This window comes from Enoplosus armatus, chromosome 12 (genome assembly GCF_043641665.1).
Source record: "Enoplosus armatus isolate fEnoArm2 chromosome 12, fEnoArm2.hap1, whole genome shotgun sequence".
Classification (NCBI taxonomy): domain Eukaryota; kingdom Metazoa; phylum Chordata; class Actinopteri; order Centrarchiformes; family Enoplosidae; genus Enoplosus; species Enoplosus armatus.
In genome coordinates, this window is record NC_092191.1 from 22,488,038 (window position 1) to 22,510,701 (window position 22,664).

Sequence of the window (22,664 nt, forward strand, 5' to 3'; positions counted from 1 at the left end):
AACCCCTTCACCACTGCCATCATGGGTGGATGGGGAAATGAGTGGACCGAGGTTCGCTACGGCAAACGCTGTGGCCAACCTACGGTACCACAACACTGGGGAGCCACCTGGGGGAGGGCCCGAGCACCACCTGCCCCTAATAGGGGTTGGGGTCCTAACCCACATCCTAATCATGAGCAAGCACTTTGATGACAGTGGCAAGGCAAAACTTCCTTTTAAGAGGCAGAAACTTCGAGCAGAACCAGACTCTAGGTGGGGGGGGGGGGGGGTCATCTGCTTTGACCGGTTGGGTTGGACAGAGAGAGACAAACAGACAGACAGACAGACAGATAGACAGGCAGAGATGTATAGCAGCACCAGCAGTAGCCATAGCAACTATAATTATAATAACAATGGAAATATGACTGATAGTAGTAGTTACAGTTGTGATAATAACTGAGATATGATTAATAATAGCAATAACAACTTCAATAGAAACAGAACTACGACTAAACATAATAACTGTAGTGATGAGAGTCAGGCAGGCCCATGGCAGCAGCAGCAGCCAGGTGTACCAGGACCACGATCCACAGGAACCTGCGAGACGAGAAAGCACAGAGAAACTCCGGGGAAGATATAAAGTTAGTAACATGCATCGGAGGGACATGAATGTGTAAAGATGGAGAGGGAGAGGAGGAAAGCTCAGTGCATCATGGGAAGTCTCCCAGCAGTGTAGGCCTATAGCAGCATAACTAGGGGGCTGGTCCAGGCAGGCCTGAGCCAGGCCTAACTATAAGCATTATCAAAAAGCAAAGTTTTAAGCCTACTCTTAAAAGTAAAGAGTGTGTCTGCCTCCCGGACTCAAACTGGGAGCTGATTCCACAGGAGAGGAGTCTTATAGGTGAAGGCTCTGGCTCCTGCTCGGCTTTTGGAGACTCTAGGAACCACAAGCAGAGTGCAGTTCTCTCATGGAGTAATAGGGTACTATGAGCTCTTTAAGATATGATGGTGCCTGACCAATAAGAGTTTTGTGGGTGAGGAGAAGGATTTTAAACTCTATTCTGGATTTTAAGGGAGCCAATGCAGAGAAGCTAATACTGGAGAAATATGATCTCCAGATCAAGGACAACCCCAAGATTCCTCACGGTGGCGCTGGAGGCCAGGGCAATGCCATATAGAGTAACAATATCCTTAGATGCTAAATAATAAATAACATCCCTCAGTGTTATGTGAGCACTATAAAATAAGAAGAATCAGTGCTTTTGAGCATATATACACATACAATATAATACATTATGTTGTGTGTGTGTCTGTGTTTGGTTAAGGGGAAAGATAACTCTAGTCCACACTCCAACATAGTGTGTGGCAGTAATGCACCTTAACGCTGGTTGCCACCTGCCATAAAACAGAATCAGAAATACTTTATTGATCCCTGGGGGGAAATTATACAAGTTACAGGTGCTCCCATTCAAGAGTAGAAAAGTAGCATACATTTAGAAATGATAAGTATGTACAAATATAAGATAAAAAATGATAATAATAATAATAAAAAATAATAAAAAAAAATATATATATATATATATGTGTGTGTGTGAAAGAAATAAAGAAGAAGAGAAGTCTCCTTCCTTTCTCGTGCTCCACATTTTCCGGTAGGTGGCGGTAAAGTATCGGCAAGCTGTTTCGCCGCTCGCCAATAAATCCAAAGAAGTAGAAGAAGTAAAACGTGTATCAGCTGAGCTGGCTGATGTGAAAACCCTATTTCATAGTAACGATAACGACAGATTATTGGGATGGAGAATGACATTCTCGTCTCTCTTGAAGATTTAGGGTAAGCCAGAAAAACTTAACATGTGCGCCACTTTATGAATATGACGTGCAAAGGGTGGCATCCCAGTGGCCAGCTCTCCCTGTCTGTCGCATTTTAGCTAGCGCATTAGGGTGAAGCTTGCTTTAGCAAAACGGCTAACTTTCTGTTGTTGCTGACGTTAGTCGGAGGGTGATGGTGATTTTTTTTCCTAGCCATTTATGTTCGTCATGGCTATGTGTGTGTGTACCGGTATTAATAGACCAGCAGACAGAGTTTACACGTTGTGCCACAAGCTGCGTCAGCAGAAGCTAAACCCGTCGTGATTCATATCAGGATAGCTCCGACGCAGTACTTTCTCCCCACCAATTCTAGCCCAACTTTCTAAAAACAACTGATTCATTGATTCGATAGTCCTTGGTTAATTACTTATATGCGGAAATATCAACTAGCCCCCCACAATGTGGTAGAGGTCCCCGGCCAATTTCTGTGCGGCTTGCACGTTTCGCAGTAAGCAAGACCTCCTTAAATTAACAGATTTTAAAATGTCGATTGGTGTCATTGGCGAACGCAAGTACCAGCACTTGGAGTCTTGAGTGTCAAACCTGGTTCTGCGCACTAAACCAAACCCCAGCTTTGCTTATCATCGCTGCACTGATACGGGAGGCAAAGAGTTCAGATTGAATAAGTTTTTTTATGTGTTTCTATATGAGCTATGTGCGTCTCTTTGTAGGTACCAAGGCCCTCTGTTGGAGGAAGGGGCTCTGGATTCAGCTGTGGGTAGAGGAGCAGCTTCGCCTGAGTTTACCAAGCTATGTGCCTGGATCGTCTCAGAGCTTCGACTGTACTGCAAGCTGGAGGAGAATGTCCACGCCACTAACTGTAAGACATATTTTAATACCATTAAGTGAGGTTTCTCCCTCCTGATGCAGAATTAAGAGGATGTATTGAACAGTGACAGAAGGGTCGCACATCAAATGGTCCTGTGGGTGTCATTTCCCTTTCATGCTAGATAAAGGTTGATGGCGATGGCAAAGAAGTGAAAAATATAATACTTACTTACTGTACTTCTGTTAAATGGCACGCTATGGTTAAGTCATTAGGTTACATTACTAAGCGTTTCATTGATGATAGAAGTTGTCTCAAATTCATCAGTAAGGATTGCTGCCAAAACTAATGTAATTGGCTGTATTGCTTAGACTGGGTATGTGTGAGATTTAACCAGACTGTTTATGTGCCTCATGACATCACGTCTGGTGTGTTGCGTCCTTCTACCCCTCCCCAGGTCCGAGCGAGGCAGAGAGTTTCCAGCTGGAGATGAGCGGTCTGCTGTCGGAGCTCGCCTGTCCTTACTCTGTCCTCACCAGCGGAGACATCACCCAGAGGCTCCTCAACAGGACCGACTGCCTGCTGCTCCTCAGTATGATAACGGCAATTTGAAGACCTCTCAATATTAAGAGCAGCTTCACCCTAAATCTTTTGTGGAAGGAAAGCATTGCTGCATTGGCCTGTGGGCTGAAGGGCTTAAGTCTGCTGCACTTTGCATGGACTGTTGTGCCACACCCACCTCTGATAAAGTGTTGCACAGTCATATATTGTGAATGTGAACTGCTTTGCCGCACAGGGTGTTGACATTGCATGCAGCCACCACTAGATGCCAGCATAAGCACCTTAGTTTTTCGAGCATCTGCACATCCACAGAGATGTTTTCACTCATTCTGGCTGATTAGACCTCTGCTCAGGTGGAAGTTGGATGGAGCTGTGCTGAAATGACGTGACAAAAACAAAAAGTAACAGGAGATTGAGGGAGAAATGCAAATCTAATACAGCCTGTACATGCCCACATAACCCTGAAAAGAGATTTAATCAGGCCTTTAGGAGGTTTAAAGGTCCCACACCTGTGGCAGACATTTTTGTTGTTGTATTGATTGTTTTGCATCAGTGTCTAGCCTCTAACTTCATCGACGCCGCCTAAATCAAGCCTTAGCTAATGAGCGTTAAGGTATGATCACTTTACACACCCACTCTTCAAATATTCACACCCTCTCCCAGTTTTTCTTCATTCGAAGCCCACACGACAAGACAAATTCAAGCCGTCATTCCTGTTTAGAAACACCGGTGTGCTGTGTTGGGAAATAGAAAAGTCATCATTTTAGCATGTGCCGTCACCCATTACAATATTCCACAACCAGACTACAATCTCACTTAATTCCCAGCGTAGCCGTGTCCACCTGAACAGATGTCTAATTAGCGATAACTGAATGGGCAGGCCTTATTTTAGACAAGGGCTGTCGAATATATATATTTTTTCTAAATGAAATGACCCGGAAGTGGCAGCCATGATAAGAGACAGTTTAATTCTCCTAAATGCTAAGGAGAGGCGCTTCAGTCAGTGCTATCTCCGTTAGCATAGGGTACACAGGGCCATCCTTTTACGGATTGCAGTGTTTATGTTTATGTTTCTGTGTCAGCACCAGTGTAGGCTTGTTAGGTTGGATTGGCCGCAATATTTTGGCAGGTATCTCCATCTTAAAATAGTACATGTGAAAATGTTGACTATTGTCCCACACAGCATTTAGCACTGAAGCTGACGTGACTCGTTTCACTTTTCTGCTGACGCTTTTGGCTCACTCTCCCTCAGCAGTGTTTGTGAAAGCGTAGAGCGCAGCTTTGGGATGGTCGAAACTTCTCACCATACAATAGGCTTTCCTTGCGGCACATATTACGACTTGTCTAACACGTTGTAAACAAGTGTAAACAAAAATGATAATGGTGCAAGTCGTTTGGGTGTGCCAGTTCAATGGCCCTTGTATTGTGCATGCCAGCTTACTGGCAAACCTAAAGGTGAGCAGACACTGTGTGTTTTTATTAATCTTGTACTACACAATTTAATCTGACTTTTTGCACGACTAGAACCTGCAACCTCACAAGGCCACTGTAGTATTGAAAGTGTTTCTAAAAATGACTCTCTGAACCCTAAACGTTCTGTAACAGCGATTATATATGTAACCACTTTTCTTTTTTTTTTATCTCAGCCTTTCTGGTGTCTGAGTTGGAGGCGTCGAGGATGATTCTGGTTAATAAGCCTGAGAAGAAAGCCCAGGAGTCCGGCAGCCCTGTGTTCCAGGAACTGAAGGGCATCTGCATGGCACTGGGCATGTCCAAGCCTCCAGCTAACATTACCATGTTCCAGTTCTTCAGTGGAATTGAAAAGAAGGTCAGTACAGCAGCATCTGGTAGGGTTAAACCCATATTTCAAGCTAGGCCATTCTCTTTCAATCCTTGGCAATAGCTACAGAAAAGGCACCCTATAGAACCACAGTGCCATTGGATTGACTTGACTTGTGCACGGCCTGCTTTTGTCAATGTGGTTTAATGTATTGTTTCTGCTGTTCGATCTATTTTTTAACTTGACACACATCTGTGTGTTGTCCTTTTTCTTTTTTTTTTGTTGTAGCTGAAAGAAGCCATAAGTAGGGTCCCACCAAGTCACGTAGGAGAGCCCTTGATGAAGAAGACCCTTGGACCTGTGCACTTGGTGAATACTAAAAAAACAATAAAGAAATGCAATATAATTGAGGAACACTGCATAAGCGTCTGGCTGTTTAAATACATTTTCTTTTTTTCCAGGAAAAAATTGAAGCTATAAACCAAGCACTTGTAAATGAGTATGAAGTGAGAAGAAAAATGTTGTTGAAACGTCTCGATGTGACAGTGCAGTCTTTCGGTTGGTCTGACAGAGCAAAGGTATGTGGGAACTTTTTTGGTCTGCTCTTTGCGTTACTGAGTTGGTTATGGAAGAACAGCTTGTTTAACACAGAATGGAAAAGTGAAAAAGGCCAAACATACACTGAAAGACAATTTTTTTTGCCATATCTTTCCACATTTTCAAATGGATTAAATGACACAATAATATCTATAATATAATAATGTCTATCTATATCTATCTGACATATAGAGATATAGATAGATATAGATGGTTTGCACATCGGTGGTGTTCTCCAAAAATGAAATAAGACTTCCTTTTGTGTGTCGTCCTACAGACACATGCTGAAAAGTTGGCCAAAGTTTACCAGCCACTGCGCTCTGCCCTCGGCACCAAAAGTAAAATCTCTGTGGCCCACCTTCTTGCTGCTCGACAAGATTTCTCCAAGATCCTACGTACAAGCAGTGGCAAGATAAGAGAGAAGACTGCTTGTGCTATTAATAAGGTGGGTTGAACACAGTCTTTTTCATGTCAATACCCTGCTTTTGTCTTGTGAGTTAGGGTTCACATGGGATGCACAGAGGTCCATGTCCCCAAGGCTGTTTGGTGTGTTGTCCAAACAAGTATTTGGCTATTTGGTGTGTGCTAAAACCTGCAGGCCAAAGAGAATTTTTGATGTGACCATTTCCATCTTTTTAGCGACAGAGGCAGTTTTTTTTCTGTGACACAGAGCCATGTGTGCCTCCACCTAAAGAATGGGTCTGACGTTATTCAATGTTTCTCTTATTATCCAAAAATCCCACGAAAAGAACCAATGTGTTGGTCTGTCTCGCAATACTTTACGACTCCCCTACTCTATCTGTAGCTCTCGACAAGCCCAAGCCCACTGGTTCCCACTGAAACCAATGGGCCACAAATATATAATTTCATTATAGATTTTCATTGTAGATTTACTAAAACAGCGGATCACTGTAGGTTTTAGCAAACGTTGTTCACACTGGAGGAAATAATGTGTTCATAGGGGACTATTATCTATTGATACACATTTTGTGTTGTGAAAAAATTCAAAAGAACTTATTAGCAAACTTTTAACACATGTTGTTGATTTAACCAGACAAATATTTGGCCTTAGATAGAAAGTAGAGAAGGTTCAGAATGTGCTTTCGATGTAGTTTCATACTTTCTAGAACTGTGCACTACATTCAGCAATGCAATGAAGGAAGCCCTGAATGACTCATGCGCCAGCATCTGGTACATGTTAAAGGGCCGGTGTGTTGGATTTAGTGACATCTAGCGGTGAGGTTGCAGATTGAAACCAACTGATGTCCCCTCTACTCAGCCTTCCCTTCCAAGCATGTAGGAGAGCCTACGGTGGCTGCGAAAAACACAGAAGGCTTTCTCTAGAGGCTGAGTATTGTTAGTCTGTTCTGGGCTACTGTAGAAACATAGCGGTGCAACATGGCAGGCGCCGTGGAAGAGGACCCGCCCCCTCTGTAGATAAAAAGGGTTCATACTAAGGTACTAACGAAAACACGTTTCTTATTTTCACGTGATTATACACAAAAAAAATACTTGTGAATATTGTATTCCATTTCTGCAAATAAATGCCCCTAAATCTAACGCACTGGTGAGTGTCAAAATGACAGAAACTTAATCTCATACGCACAACAAACAAAAGCGGGGTCAAATTTGGCTAGTTGGCTTGCTTTTGAACCGTCTTGTTGTAACACGTGTCCTTTTCTCAGGTTCTAATGGGCCGGGTGCCAGACAGGGGAGGCCGACCCTGTGAGATTGAGGCACCTCCTCCAGAGATGCCCTCCTGGCAGAAGCGTCAAGATGCTCCACAAGGCGGAGGACACTATGGTGGGAGTGGGCACGGAGGCGGCAGAGGGGGCTACGATCACTACTCCCAAGGTGGCCGTGGAGGATATGAGAGAGGAGGCGGAGGTGGACATGGAGACAGGGGAGGTAGAGGGGGGGGCAGCAGAGGGGGGAAGGTGCAGGGAGGCTGGGGAGACGGAGGTGGAGGAGGAAGAGGCGGTTACAACCAGGGCCACTACCAAGATGCAGGAGGTCATCAGGGGGGAGGAGGAGGGAGAGGTGGTTACGGAGGAGGGAACAACCAAGGAGGCTTCCAGGACCCTGGCTACCACGGAGGAGGAGGTTACCATGACAATTATCACCAAGATGGAGGCTGGCATCAGGAGAGAGGCGTGGGTCGAGGAGGTCGGGGGGGCAGGGGAAGAGGAGGCCGAGGAGGAGGGGGACAAGGAGGAGGCTGGGGAGGGGGAGGGAGAGGGGGCCAGAATTTTAACCAAGGAGGACAGTTTGAACAGTTCTTCCAACATGGCGGGCAGCACTACAACCAAGCTGGCTTTAATCAAGGCAGACACTACACTAGTTGAAGACACCGTGTGGGGCATTGCAGCAGAGTCCACTCAAAGACCGACTGCTTAACATGCGTGAACAGATTTTAAATGCCTTATCAGCCAATCTTGAATTTTTGTTGCATGGTTAAAAGTTGACTAAAATGTTAAATGAGGACTTGGACATACACACACACACAGATACTGAATACAAACTACAGGCTGTTTTGGAATTATTGCTTTAATACAGAGGGCTTCTTCTAATATAGTCCTTTTGCTTTTTCATACTAGTGTGTCGGTGTTTTCTCTGCCTCCTCAATACCAATATTGAAGCCAACAGCTCTGTAATAAATAGTTAGTCGATTAGTTGGACTCTGCTGTTTTGACCTCATTTTGACACTTGATTAGCCTTATATTGGACATTTTGTTTTGAAAGGTGTTGGTGCACCCACTGTGCACCTCACATTAGAAATACGCCTCATTATTATGCGTAGGATTCTTGAAGTCCTCCAGTGTTGAATTGAATTTGACGATTACTTGAAAACCGCTTCATCTTTCCAGTCTACATTTTTTTGTTTCTGTAGATTTGACTGGACTCTCCTTTGTTACTTATTTAAAAGATGTCACCTTGCGCCGCTCATGGAAGATTGTGTGCACACAAATATGGATGTTGGAAGTGTTTTGCATGGATGTATGAATGAGCAATAAAATCTGGAAGGAGAACATTATCACTTTTTCATTCAGTGGTCTTATTGCCTAAGTCAAGGAACTGTAAAATGTTATGATTAGGCAAAATTAAATTCTTGCAGAAAGCTAATTTAAATTTTGCCTGTACAGAAGGTAGAGAGCTGCACATGCACAAAAAAATCAAAATAACATAACTGACAATCATTCACATAGTAAATATATACAGTACAGTTGTATCAAGTCAAAAAGCATGTGGGGGTAACGGTAATTTGACTTCAGAATTTACTAAATGACATACTGAAATTGATTTAAGTGCATAAAAATGTACTACTCAACAACATAATGCTAAAGCAATTACACGATGTCAGTAAACGGAACGGAAGAGCTTTTATTTTGAATGAGTAGCCCTCATGCTCGCATGAATATTCTCGTCCAAGGGTATTTTAATTAATATTTTATGCCGGGTGTTATTTATGTAAGTTGTATTAATTAGCTGCAGTATACGAACTGGTTTTGCAGATTGTGTTAAGTGGTTTAAAATATATAATCGGAGAGGCGAATTGGAAGTACTGGCCACACGTAGACCTTTTATTTTGAATAATTTTCCCCGGATTGCTTCCTGTGTCACTTTGTTGTATACTCGGTGGCAGCTACAGCCGGTGGAGCCACGCGCGCCCGCTTGTGTGCCAAAACAGCACATTTGCTGGGTAACTGTTTTCTGTCTTCCTCCTCCTTCATTCGGCCATAACTGAGTTAGCATTCCCTCTTGAGCACGAACATGTACCGGCCAGGTAAACCTGCACACGGGCCACCGCCGTTCGGACCTCCACCACCCCATGGCCCTCCTTTCAGACTCGGGGCGCCCTGTCGTGTTCCTCCCCCTGGACACTTGCCCCACGGACCCTGTGGACCATTTGCGGCCTCAGCACCGGATAGCCATTTTCTCCACAACCGGCCACCCAGAGGGAACTTCATCAGGGTGTGTACACGACGGGCTAATGAAGCTAGCTCGGCTGGCTAACGTTAGCTCGTGATTTAGATAAGGGGGGTTGGCTGGCATGACGCTAACCGGGCAAACAGTAGCTACAAATGGAGCTAGCTAATGTACGAGTCTGCTTTTGCACCAGAAGGTAGAGTTGCCTGAGTGCACAGCATCACATATTCTTGCGTGCATTTCTCGTATCAAACAAATTCCAATTTCTCCTACAATCTCCGGTATTATGGGGGCACATATAACGCGCGTCACGAGACCGACGAAAGTATCCTAAATCTTGGTGGTTTTACTGTCCTCCGCCTCCTCACTGTAGTATAGAAAGGTACGGTTTCTCCATATAGATAAAGATACGTTACTGTATACCCATGCCTGAAGTTATCCACGTCTGACACAATGCTGGTATGTCTCAAGCTTCAATTAAACCATAGCAGTGCGAGATCATTGAAAACCACAGCATGCGTACTTAAATAGCTGCATTTCCACAGAGGAGGTGATGCAGGGACAGGTGCAGGAAGCTTGTTTTAGTCCTATATGCAGCTGTGGTCCTTTGACCCTATGTCAACCAGGTATTGGTAGATATTTCTACCAAGGTAGAGGTAGGACAACCCCTACCTCTGGCGTTATACAAGGTGCGAGGTCACCTCTTGGTGCCTACACTGACATGATATGACTAAAAGAAAAATCAGCTCGTAAATAAAATCTATCATCTAGGACATGATTAATGTGATACAAGTGGATCAATAAAGGTGTCATCACAAAAGTTACACATCACAGGTTGCATTCGGTTTTGGAAGTATCTTCTATGGGCCTTGTGGCTCAGCGGTAATGTCAGTAGTTGTTCTTGTGACTCCAGTTTTGCGGTCATGCTAATTGTTTATTTCAAACAAATAACATTTTTTATGTTTTAGTGTTATGTATTACTTAATTTAAGCTTAATAGTTATAATAAGGTAATAAGCGTCGGAAGTACCGTTTTGTACAATCTGAAAGTAGTGAAAAGTTCCTCTAAGACGTGTGGGTTGGCTGATATGTTTGTGACTCTCTGAGGCCGGACGGCCATATTTTTACCAAATGACATGTTGGGATTGATTTAAGCGTTACATAACAATGTACTACTCGGATTCAAATGCAGGTCAAAGGTCAGTAAATGCGAGGGAAAACTTGAGGAGCTTTTATTTTGAATGAGTGGCCCTCTGCTTGTATGAATATTCTCGTCCAAGAATATTTTAATTAATATTTTATGTCGGGTATTATTTATGTAAGTTGTATTAATTAGCTCCAGTTTACGAATTGATTTTGCAGATTGTATAAAGTGGTTTAAAATATATACTTGGATAATTAAAACTACTGACCCAAAACGTAGACCTTTTATTTTGAATTATTTTCTCTGGATTGTTTCCTGTGTCACTGTCGTGATTTCAGTAATGCCATGACTGCATCAACAGGCTAAAGCTGCACTGAGACCGAATCCGGCGTAGCAGCTAAAATGCCACTCCTCCCTTTCATTTTGAATGTGGGTAGTCAGCCGCAGGGGGGCCCGGGGGGAAAAAAGAAAAACGCAGTGCCGCTGTGGCGAAAAGTTGAAGTGGATTTAGCTCCTAGAGCTCCCACACCGCCACACAAACCCTGCGTTAATTGTAGCAACGCCGGATTTGGTCTGAATGCAGCCTAAGACTAAGAGCCCACTCATGCATTCTGTGACGTGGCTCACTTTAAAGCAACTACAAGGAACTTTCCTTTTTTTGTGTCAATTTTGGCAGCTCTGTGGTCAAAAGCAGTAGTGTTCCACTGACTCGTGTCGTGCAGATTTTGATCTGGCCAGCGCGTGCGTTTGTTTTGGAAACGAGTGAAAGAAAGACGCAGACAACATATGTCTACTATCCAACAACAGTAACACAATATAACAATGAATGTGACCGTAGCGATTACCTAGTACTTGTCAACTAAAGCCTAATCTAGCCACACCAACGTTGCCTAAAGCCTGGCCTCGCAGTGCTTTTGTTACATTAAGTCAATGCCAATCAAACCTTGCTGCATGTATTGGAAGGGCAAAGCCTGGTCATAAATAGGTTTACTCACTTCAGTGGTCTAGCCTCTCAACTTTGTACAAACTACTGTCGATTGCCTGGTGCATGATGGTCAGCAACACTGGCTACATCCAGTGTCAGCCATAACCAAAAAATATAACGTCCCTGCTCCCTTGTTAACTGGCTAACATACTACTCACTTCAAAACTGCTCTTCCGGTATGCATGCCATAGACGTTGGTCGGACCCGGTGACAGGCATGAATAATTACTATATAGAAATAGCCAATCTGTTCACTGATGGTCTCGTTTTCTTATGCAGGTCATATAAAGGCATCTGTATTAAATTGAGACATAACCAGTTAAAAATCCCTTGTAGTTGCTTTAAGATTTCTCATCCATGGCTTGATGCAGATTAGGACATTAGGACATCAGGACTTGTATCTCATCAAACAATGCAGAAAGCCCCTGATTACTGACACAAAGTACAATCCACCCGAATCATACCTGTATGATGAAAGTGGCAAGATATCGGTAACTTTATACTTAGAAGGCTTGGAGATCGCTGTTTGCAACAGCAATTGAATTTTGGTCCTGTTGCACCACAGAGCCACATCTCATGCATGCGACTTCATCTGTTTGTCCTGGCTGACTGCAGAGGTCATCTCAGTCGCATGGCGACACACGGCATGGCGGAATTTGTCAGCACAGTGTGGATCAGCCTCTTGCATTGGCTGCAGTGGTTAATGTACCTGGGTAAGCCTGTAAAAGCATTTGTTCCTTTTTAAAGAAAAATAGACGAGGTTGTTTGTGTGCCGTGCTTTTTCCATGGCACATTTTACAGAGGTTTTACACTTTTAAGCAACTTAAAATACTTTTCTGATTGCAAATATTAGTGGTTATTACTTTTTATACAATTTTTTACCACTAAAATTAAGTTTCTGCTTCTATTTTACATGATTAATTTAGTAGAAACGGTGATACTCTGATACATATTTTTATTAATGTAATATCTGAATAATAATGATTTAAGTGACAATGTCCTTTATATTTCTTCCCAAATTTTTCAGTAAAAAATATAAAGGAATCAAGGACTTGCAGAGACACTGGACCATGTAGAAAAGTGTCTGCAGCAATCCTCTATAACTGGAAAAGGAGGAAGAAAGCTCGCAGGTGCACAAAAGAAAGTTCACCTCCAATGTACCTCCAATGTACCTCCAATGTACCTCCATTTGTACGTCACTTTAGCAGAAAGCATCTGCCAAATGAATAAATTTGATAAATGTACAGTAAATGTAGTCTTGTGAAAGTATAAAGTGTCAACAAAAGGAAATACTTTAAGTCCCCCTCCACTCAAAAATATGTTTTCCTTCCTGTCCCAACAGTTGAATGTTTGAGCGTCACTGTACAGAATGATGTATGAGCAGAGTTTGACACGGGCCTACAAGCCCGATTTGTGACATCACAAATAGTTTGGAAGCCAATCCTGGTCCTTTATTCAACTTGCGGATGGGTGACGTGGAAACTTGAAGCCTCCAGCGCACATACACTGAGAATGGATATCTATATCTGGATTTTTAATGAAGGAGGAGTATATGTAATTTCAAAGATTTTAACAAGATAACAATTATTATTCAGAGTAGAGCAATTTATATACATGTTGGAGGGAAAGTAAAGTGAAACTATCCTAAAATTGTACAGTTCTCACTGTCTAAGAAGGAATGGGTAAATAGAATGCTAATTGCTATCCCCTTTTCTCTTTACATTTGGTCTATTTTGTTGCATATGTTTACATTTTCCTATGATTGATATTTTTTTTTTTTTGTTCTTTTAGACCACATAGTGTTGTGCATAATCAGAACAGCACTTAATTTTTTTTGTCCCTCAAATGTGTTGGGGGTTTTTTTTGTTTTGTTGTGTTTTTTAAAGCAATATGTTTTGTTTTTTGGGGGGGCAGGATTTGCAGTCCATTCAAAACCCCTTGGCATTCACTGAGATGTCATTGATCTATCAGTACCTTTTTGTAGGCTAAAAAGGCACAATTATGACTTTTTTTGCTACTGTAAATTATGTTTAAAACCAGTATCTTCAAACTGTAAGAAAACCTAAGCTAGATATGAAATGCTCGAATATTTTTAGTTATTTTTAATGTGTCCCTGTTGCTGTGTTTTGTTTTACCCCACAAAGGGAATTCAACAGTGTTATTACAAAATATATAAGAAGGTTAAAAAGGAAAACCTGTTTGCTGTCTTTCTTTGAGCTAGTCCATTTTGGTCTTTACTGTGGTCCCTGGTCTCAGCGCTGGTGTGGTACACATTGTACCACTACTCTGTTACAAATACTGCCACTAATGGAAGTACACGCCGTGCTGTTGCTTATTATACGAGCACTGTCTTGAGTATGTCAAGTGCGCAAAACGTGCAATATATGACCATTCTCGGACGAAACAGATGGATTTATAGTTGTGTGTTAAGGGGTTGTGGCATAGCTACAGCAAAGCACATTTCTGGCATAGCTACATCATTGATGATATGCACCCCCTTCCACAACGTAACTACACCTTCACAGATACCATGTGCGGATATTTCAGAAGAGCTGTCGAACATTAAGATAAAAAGAGGTTTCGTTGGATCAAACGGCTACCAATCACATCACCCAGAGTCTCAAGGATTTACTACTTTGCTTTCAATTTATGTGCTGGGCTTATAGACAATGCACATAATGAGATGATGATGATTGTATGCTATCAACAACATTATACAAAAACTTATTTAAACTTGTGCTAAATTTTGACAGGTAATATACATTTGCAGTTCATTGGTCTACAAAGGAAGAAAACGAAAATTTAACAGCGTTACTTGGCCATGTGGGCCAGCAGAGAAGCACTGACCCGTGTGTCCCGATTTGTGTCTTACGCTGCGCATTATCTCGATTGTTGCCGATAATTAGGAAATGCCTATTCCATTTCAGGTACACCGGTGTTGTCTATTTATGTTGGCTAGCATTTTCAATCTGTTGAGCATCTAATTTGCGGCAAGATGCAGCTGATTGACAGTAGGATACGATATGACTGGCAAATTGCAAATGACTTATTAGTATCATCTTAAAAATGCCATTGCAGTTCTGTCTTGTACAGCCCTATAACGTAAATTCTTAATACTCTCAGCCCCACTGTAGCAGCTTCGCCATAGACCATAGTACAGTGATTGCTTTGGGAGGCAGGCAGCAGATCGTCCCTCCTGCAGAAACACCGTGCACTGAAGTCCCACAGTGGAATCCCACTCCTGTGGAACATCATCCTCCAGACAACAGGTATGTGTGCGTGTGTGTGTGTGTGTTAATTAAATGTTTTGTATAAGTCCAAGCTGGAACAGTTGCACTAACATACTTTTTGTGTTTGTTGGTGTTTGAAACACATGCATTGTTGATTTTCAGCGAACGAGCTGGTGAGGAATTCCTGAGATGCATTGCAGCCAACAAACCTCTCCCAGACTATCTCAAAGGGAACATGGCATACAACCTGGCCGATGCATTGAAGTCGGCAAATGTCCTGAAAGAAGCGGTCAGATCAGACCCTGAATTCCAGAAGCATGTGACCAGGAGCAAGAGCCGCAGCGGAAGCCGCAGTCGTGGCAGAAGCCGGGGCAGATCCCGAGCCAAGAGCCGTGCGCGAAGCAAAAGCCGAGCAGTCAGCCGTAGCAGAGGGAGGAGCAAAAGTCGCACTCGTGGCAAGAGTCATGCTCGCGGTAAAAGCAGTGTGAGAAGCTGTAGCAAGGCTCGCAGTAGGAGTCGGAGCCGGAGCAAGAAGAAGAGTCACGTACGAAGCAAGAGCCGGGTCAGGAGGTCCAAGTCGCGAAGTAGCAGTAGTGAAAAGAGCCGTAGCAAAGACAAAAAGAGAAAGAGGAGCCCCAGCCCCAGCTGCAGCAGTGTTGGCAGCGGTAATAATCTGACAGGGAACAGTCTGTTAGAAGGACTGAAGCTGGTCATGAACAGCAAAGAACTGGAAGAGCGGTTGCCCACCCTCAAAGACGCCATCCTCACTATTCAGGTAGAGCTCATCATTCATTCTACAAAATATCTTCTTTTTTTTCCAGGCTGTTATCAGTATAAATCACCACAAAGAAATATGATTCTTGAAGATTGAAGTCTGTTGGGTTACGCCAAGGTTACACCAACGGCGTTTTCTTAACGCATACCCAATCCAAGAGTTCCATTCAAAGCAAAAAGTTGTATCGACTACATGGAGCAGCTACTAGCATGTATCATCCATAAACGAAGGTGCATCTAGTGTCCTTATTAAGATAATCTAGTGGTACAAGAAAATAACATGTCGCCGACTTTCCGTAATTAACTTTAACACATGATGGCTGCGGCTCTTAGTGAATGGTATGATGATGATGATGATGATGATCCGCCACAGACCAAGGTGTTGAATAGGTGATGGGATGCTGCCGGGTTGAGTATAAAGAAATGGTGAAATGCGTAACCATTGCACACAGAACAGGCCTTGAAACATGCACGCACCACTTGGCACAGAAAAGTCAGGACTATAAAAGCAAACCTGTACGGAAACTCTGACCAATGCACAGGAACGTTTTGGAAACTGGCAATGCAGATGGCAAGTCAGTGAATTGAAGCCAGATTTTATATATAATATAGATTTTATGATGACCCCATTTGTCCCCCCGCCCAACTGCATTTCAATGCTCAGTTAGTGTCTAGCCAGATAACTATACATTCTTAACTTGTAATATGTAATATACAAGTAGGTTACTTGTGCGCCTTAACGTCTTCTGAAGTTCTGGAGCTCCGGCCAGGCACTAACTGAGCATTGAAATGCCGCTGGGTAGGGAGACAGTGCACTAAAACGTGCATGCATTTTAATATGCAAATGCCATGAAAATGCACATGGAACATATTGATAGACATGTTATATTAAGCAGTGAGCTCCAGTGTGTTCTTGCCCACACAGGTCATACTCTCTACGGTCTGCAGCAACGCGCCTCTTAACATCCACCTCCATGTTAGTCCACGTCGCTCAATTTCAGGAATGATCCGATTTGTTAAACCGATTTGACATTAACAGCTGCTGCAGCAGCCATCAGCTTTCTTTTGTTTGTAACACCACTGACGCCCTCCCCACGGAGCAGTATGTATATATCAATATTCATGAGGGATTTACTTTGACCATTTGTGGTTGACTGTGGGGCGTATATAGTGTGCAGGATATCGTTTATCTGGTACACGTGCACACATTTTGTAATTGATTGTGGGAAGATTGCGTACAAAATTGCGTTTGTACAGTTTTATAAATGTAATTTTCTGTCTTTTGTACACATGTAAACTTATGGTATGGATCCTATGTACACTTGTATAAATAAGGTCCCAGACTGCTGAACCAAATCTGAACTTTATTACCCCCCCCCCAAAAAAAATGACTGCCATTATCATACTATATAGTACTGTAGTGAATGCTGTTTGCAGAAAAATGTAATAATCCAGTGGAAAAACATTTGTGCCGACTAAATGCGGTACTGCTGTCTCCAGAAGTTGGAAAGCTTCTTTCATTCATTCTTCTTCTTCTGTACAGGCCTCAGACGAAAGCAAAAAAGTGGATCGCATGCCTGGCGAGCACAGGCATCAGCAACATGACAGTCAGGAGAATTCAACATCACTGGAGAATGACAGTATGCTCCTTCCCCATGACAGAGTAGGCAGTGACTTCTCTTGGCTTCAGGCACAAAGTCAAGAGGACTCTGCAGCCCAGAAAGCCAACGAGCTTGAAGACGAAGAGTCGTTCTTGTATGGAAATGAAGACACTGGCTTGAAACAAGCCAGTCAGTCCTCTAACACACTTTTTGCAGCGTTTTCCAAGATTGGAGAACATGCCAAAAAACAGGAAATGGATAGTCTTTCTCTTGGCAGTCAACAGCATCATCAGAACAAGTCCCTATTCAGTAGCTTCGGGGAGCTGCCTGATCTGAAGCAGCCCCTTCAGATGACCTCCTCAAGCTTAGTCACCGCCAATCTAGACAGCAGTGAGTGTGAGAAGATCAAGAACATATTAAAAAGTCTGGGCACGGGAGACATAAGCGAGATCATGGTGAAGATGCAGGGTCAGAGGGAAGGGAAGCAGCCGTCTCCTGTAGCTCTTGGTTCAGACCCAACAGCAGCAGGCTTAGCATTGCCAGCACTGAGTAACCCGAACGTACGGCAAGCTCTGGAGTCTCTACAGTCGCTGATCAAAGGTGAGAATCCTGTATTGACTTAAAGATTCAACTAAAATATATATTTATACTACAGTGCCTACACAAAGTATTGCTGGTTTTGGTCTTTTCATTGGATTAGTAAATAAAATTGAACAATGCCAGCGTCAAACGTTACAGTCACCTGATGTAAGGAAGTCTGCTGATCTGTAAAGTGTGGACGCATGGTTAATGTCTAGTTTACTCTGGTGTGTGTCTGCCTTCCTAAAGGTTGTCATTTCGAATTGCAAGAAGCGCCAAGTTGATTTTCGGATCTGTTTCTCTCCAGTTGTCAAGGATAAGATTTTGTGACGGCCGAACGTGGAGATGCACCCACTAATTTGGAAACTGATGCCGCCCGGCCTGATGATTTATCTTCTTTGTCTTTTATTGTTTAATCCTTTCGATGCAGATTACAGGGTTACGTTGTTGTTCTTTCTCCCTTAAGCAACAAAGGAAAATCGGACTAAAAGAGATGGCAGTGGCACATCTCAGACATCCGCTGATCAACACAAGGTAAAAGACTCCCATGCTGCGGCGTTGACTTCTCAACATCTGAGTGGTAAAGTTGGACACATTAAAGAAACGCAGAACCCTTTCATTTTGAATGTTTGTGTTTCCCAGGCAGGGGGCGAGGAGGAAAGGAAGAGAGAGAAACGAGCCAGAATGAGTAAAATGGAATCCTTGATGACAGAACTGGAGGGATTGTTGAAACAGGATGGTAAAATGTTTTCTGTAATGACAATCCCGTGCTTCCTGTCTTCTTTCTCTATCCCAAGCTAAAACACTCTTTTCCATTTGCAGGACTGAGTTTTCTGACACCAGTAATTGGGTTTTACTGCCAGAAATGTGAGGAGTTCATTGGAGATTTGAATAGTGCTGAAAACCATGCAGCCATCCACTGCCATAGTAACCCTAGCAGTGTAAGTATACTTCCTATATATTCCAACAAAGCTCATGAAAAGACCAAAACCATTGAACAATGAATATATCCTACAAGTATTGTGTGTGTATCAAAGCCTAACATATCTTCTTCCTCTGTGCCATAGGGCTCCACTGTCCAAAAACTATTAAACACACATCAATGAGCCACACTGTTGCCCTGGGTGACACGTTGCTTCATTACCGTGAACACACACACTGTAGTTTATTTGGACTCAGTCCTACATACACCATCCTGCTGCCCGCGACACTCACTAGAGCAGTGGTTCCCAACCTGAGGGTCCCAACCCCCATCGGGGGTCGCCAAAGCTCCATGGGTGGATCGTGAGGCCCTCTTGATTTTAAGGGTATATATATATATGTATATATGTATATATATATATATATATATATATATATATATATGTGTGTGTGCTTTAATTAGACAACTAAATTTAAGGCTTGTGTTAGATTTTTTTATATATTTATTATAAAGCCAGGCTGCTTTTTTTACTACTATTAAAACTTATGTATGATGATGAAATTAGAAAGAAAATCATAATATGGACATGTGTTGTGTTCCTAAAATACAAGGAAAAATTGTCTGATGCATTGCAATATCCACAGGGAAAAGTCTATTCAGAATTTTAAACTTTTACTCAAACTTCATTGGTTAGGTTAATTTTTCAATTTGTTCTGTGCAGTTATTGTTTTTTTTATGCAAAGAATAAAATGAAATATACACAAAGCTAAGATTCAAATGAAGTAGGCTACTTTGTCCCCTTTTTTGTAAATGTATGTGGGTGGGGGTCGTCAGTGTCTATACAATGGCAAAATAGGGGTCCCTTAAGAAAAAGGTTGGCAACCACTGCACTAGAGCACCAAATGTGGATTAGCTGAACATAGCCCCCAACAAATGCAGTATTTTCCCCTGTTTGAGTAACATTTGCTAAAAACTACAGTGACCAGCTCTTTTATTAAACCACTAAGCCTTTTTTTAATAGAACTGTATATTTGTGACCCATTTATAAAGATTTATGTCTTCAGTAGGGACCATTGGGCCTGGGGCGGACCGCCACAGACAGGGTGGGGAAGTCAGACAGTATAGGGAGACGGACTAATGCATTGTTGGTTTTGGTGTTTTTATAGAATTTGTTGGCAATAAGAAAAATATCATAATGTAATTGTGTATGTTCTTTTTGCAAAAGGGGATGCTCAAGTCCTTAGTATGCTTTAAACAAACAAGTTAGTACAAGGTGTCGTCTGTTCACGTCGAAATGAAAAGGTCAGTTTAAGGTAGTTGTTAGGTCATTTAAAAAGAGTCGATGTAACTTTTGCCAAACTGCACCTACTGTGGGAGCAGGCAAGATAATGGCAAACACTACTGTAGCGCAAGTAGAGGAGACTCTTGAAGTGAGCAAATTGACTCAGTAAAGTCACTAACAGGGCAATATTTTCCAAGGTTTTGCTAATATTACCTAGCATTAGCCACTATGAGCTTCTGGTCATACCAGACCAAGTAAGGCTGCAGCAGCAAAACCCCTAAATGCCTTCAGCTGAACAAGGGTGTGTTTTATTGCTTATGAATTGTTAAAAGGAAGATTTCGCTTCAATAGGCTGTTTGCTTTAAAATGTGCTGTGTACATTGATTGTCTTAACGGGTATGAATTCTGTGATTTTATCAACCCCATGGCTTTTCTTTTCTCAAAACAAACTTTACATTTTGGCCTCATTACTGACAAGGCCCCATAAAAAGCTAAATCTGTAGTTTGGTTTCTGTATCTTTATGCTTGTTTTTTTTTTATGTGTTTTTAGCAGAAAGTGCAAATGGACAAACTTGCTAGAGACAGCCAAGAACACTTGCGCTATTTAAGCAGCAGCAGTAACCAACACCCACACCCCTCAGACAGGAGAGATAACAGTGACTACGGTTACCATAGAGATTCAGGAGACCACAGGAACCACAGAGACTACCAACGCGACCGGGGGGACGAGAGAGACCCCAGAAGCAAACACACGGACGACCACAGAAGCCACAGGGCCGGGCAGGAAAACATCTCCTTGAAAGAGGAGATGAGGAAGGAGAGGATGCTCATCACGGTGTCCCGTGGCCTGACACCTCCTGCGAGCGTCGGGGTCAAAGAGGAGGTGGACAGCGAGCAGGCCGCCGGAGGCCGCAGCAAAGTCCAAGTGGAAGACGCAGGCAGCAAGGGAAAATCATCCAAGGACAGCAGAGAAAAAGCCAAAGTAAAACACGAAAGCAGTGATAGCAGTGACGATGACAAAGGAAAGAAACATAAAGCAAAATCACCGAAGAAGAAAAAGAAGAAGAAGGAGAAAAAGAAGAAGGGGTATAAGTCTTAATTGTTGTATTACACGTGTCAGTTTCCATATCTATATTAGACTGGTTCCTGAGATGATGTTGGCAGCTTGTTGCTGCCCAAGTTCCTACACTTGAAGGTCCAAGTTTCAACATTACACTCCTCAAAACCGCGTCATCATTTTCTTTCTCTTCCAAGTTAGTTCTTTTTTTTTTGTCTTGGTCTGAAGAAGAAGAAGAATGGGGAGGTAGGCCTCAAGGAGTCATTCGTCATTGTGCTTTAAGAAACAGTCTCACAGGTTAGGAAGTGCACTTGTTGCTGTCAACCATAGTCAACAACATTTATATCAATTTTAACTTTGTTCATTTAGTACAGAGACAGGTCTTACCCTATCGTTAGCACTAAGACTGGAAGAGAAGGGGGGAGTGGGGGAGGGGCGGTTTTGAGTTCTTGATAGAGCTACTGCCAACAAAGGCCAAATGCTTCCCAGACTGATTTCTACTGGACGCAGAGATGAAATTGACATAAATCTTCTTTGGCTGTTGCTACAAGTGCATCTTCCAAAATGTCAGCACGCTTCCTTTTTGTTAAGTGGTTTCCGACATTATATTTTTTTACATGACGACGGACCTGTTGATGTACAGCGTGTCTCTAAAGGTCTCGCATCCTGTTTTCATCTTTCACATGTTTTCAAAAGTTCAGCAATGGATTCTTTTTGGCAACGCATTCATCTTTCTCAATACCAATGCTACCGCGTGCGTCTTTTTCCAAGCACCAGCAGCATTGCAGTGTTAGAAACGTGACATCTGTATTTTTGCCGTTGAGTCCCGTTTCCTTCTTGTCTGCCTTTTTTTTCTTTTGATCTGAAATACAAAATGACACACAAGTCCGTCTCCTGTGGTGACATTCTAGATGAAAGTAAAATACAGAAATATGTTAACAATTTAATTAAAAAAAAGTGGAAAACAACTAAAATGATATTGCAATTGCGTGATCATGTGAACGCTGTTTCTCTTTGCAGAGCGTTGGCCTTAACCAGTTACCAAAAAGGCAACGTTTTTACAGGTGGGCAGAATCCTTGACAGCTAGTGAGATAGAAAGTGACTTGCTATTGAGAGCAATGCTACATTTTCTCCCCAATTTCTAGTTTACTAAACTGTTTTCTCAACGATGTTGCAGGTTGCAAATTTAATCACTGGATTATGTTCACAGGTAAAAGGATTTTTGTGAGGGAAAGAAGTGCTGCTTTTTTTTGTACCTTGCGGGAGTTGTGGTGAGGAGATTGGGGTGGATGGTTGGTTGTGCAAAGCACAGCCTGGGGTTTGCATCATGAGTCCCGCTGGCGGTTGGGTAACAAAACACAACAAAAGCACTTTGGTAAGGGTTAGGGAAAGTTGGTAGTTTGGAAGAAACCTCTAAAGGAAAATTGAGGAACTAAAAAATGTACATGAAACTTCTGGGGAAACCTCAGTATTGAAGAACCTTTAGGGAACCTTAAAGAGGCTACAGCAACAATGAATGATTACTTAAATATGGAAGTAGAAGAATCACTGTCCATTGTAAGACAAAGAACATATGATGGAGGCCCCAGAGCAGCTAAGGTGTTGGCCTACAAAC

At 42.6% G+C, this 22,664-nt stretch overlaps 2 protein-coding genes across 2 annotated transcripts; both read left to right on the forward strand.

The window, feature by feature from the left end:
* Window positions 1–1,766: 1,766 nt before the first annotated feature.
* On the forward strand, window positions 1,767–8,583 carry fam98a (family with sequence similarity 98 member A). The gene is made up of 8 exons (XM_070916144.1): window positions 1,767–1,807; window positions 2,517–2,665; window positions 3,069–3,203; window positions 4,819–5,000; window positions 5,241–5,321; window positions 5,414–5,530; window positions 5,827–5,994; window positions 7,235–8,583. The coding sequence occupies exons 1-8, from the start codon at window positions 1,770–1,772 to the stop codon at window positions 7,892–7,894; spliced, it is 1,530 nt and encodes a 509-aa protein (XP_070772245.1). The 5' UTR covers window positions 1,767–1,769; the 3' UTR covers window positions 7,895–8,583.
* A 737-nt stretch (window positions 8,584–9,320) lies between these two features.
* On the forward strand, window positions 9,321–21,090 carry LOC139294634 (NK-tumor recognition protein). The gene is made up of 8 exons (XM_070916555.1): window positions 9,321–9,521; window positions 14,727–14,872; window positions 14,996–15,608; window positions 17,151–17,808; window positions 18,254–18,321; window positions 18,430–18,526; window positions 18,610–18,728; window positions 20,545–21,090. Exons 1-8 carry the CDS (start codon window positions 9,321–9,323, stop codon window positions 21,088–21,090), a joined length of 2,448 nt encoding a protein of 815 aa, XP_070772656.1.
* Window positions 21,091–22,664: the final 1,574 nt, after the last annotated feature.

Coding starts and splice junctions, on each gene's coding strand:
- fam98a (XM_070916144.1), top strand. CDS start 1,770: ATGGAGAATGACATTCTCGTCTCTCTTGAAGATTTAGG. Junction 3,204..4,818: donor CGACTGCCTGCTGCTCCTCA/GTATGATAACGG, acceptor TTTTTATCTCAG/CCTTTCTGGTGTCTGAGTTG. Junction 5,001..5,240: donor TCAGTGGAATTGAAAAGAAG/GTCAGTACAGCA, acceptor TTTTTGTTGTAG/CTGAAAGAAGCCATAAGTAG.
- LOC139294634 (XM_070916555.1), top strand. CDS start 9,321: ATGTACCGGCCAGGTAAACCTGCACACGGGCCACCGCCGTTCGGACCT. Junction 18,527..18,609: donor GGGATTGTTGAAACAGGATG/GTAAAATGTTTT, acceptor TTCCATTTGCAG/GACTGAGTTTTCTGACACCA. Junction 18,729..20,544: donor GCCATAGTAACCCTAGCAGT/GTAAGTATACTT, acceptor TGTTTTTAGCAG/AAAGTGCAAATGGACAAACT.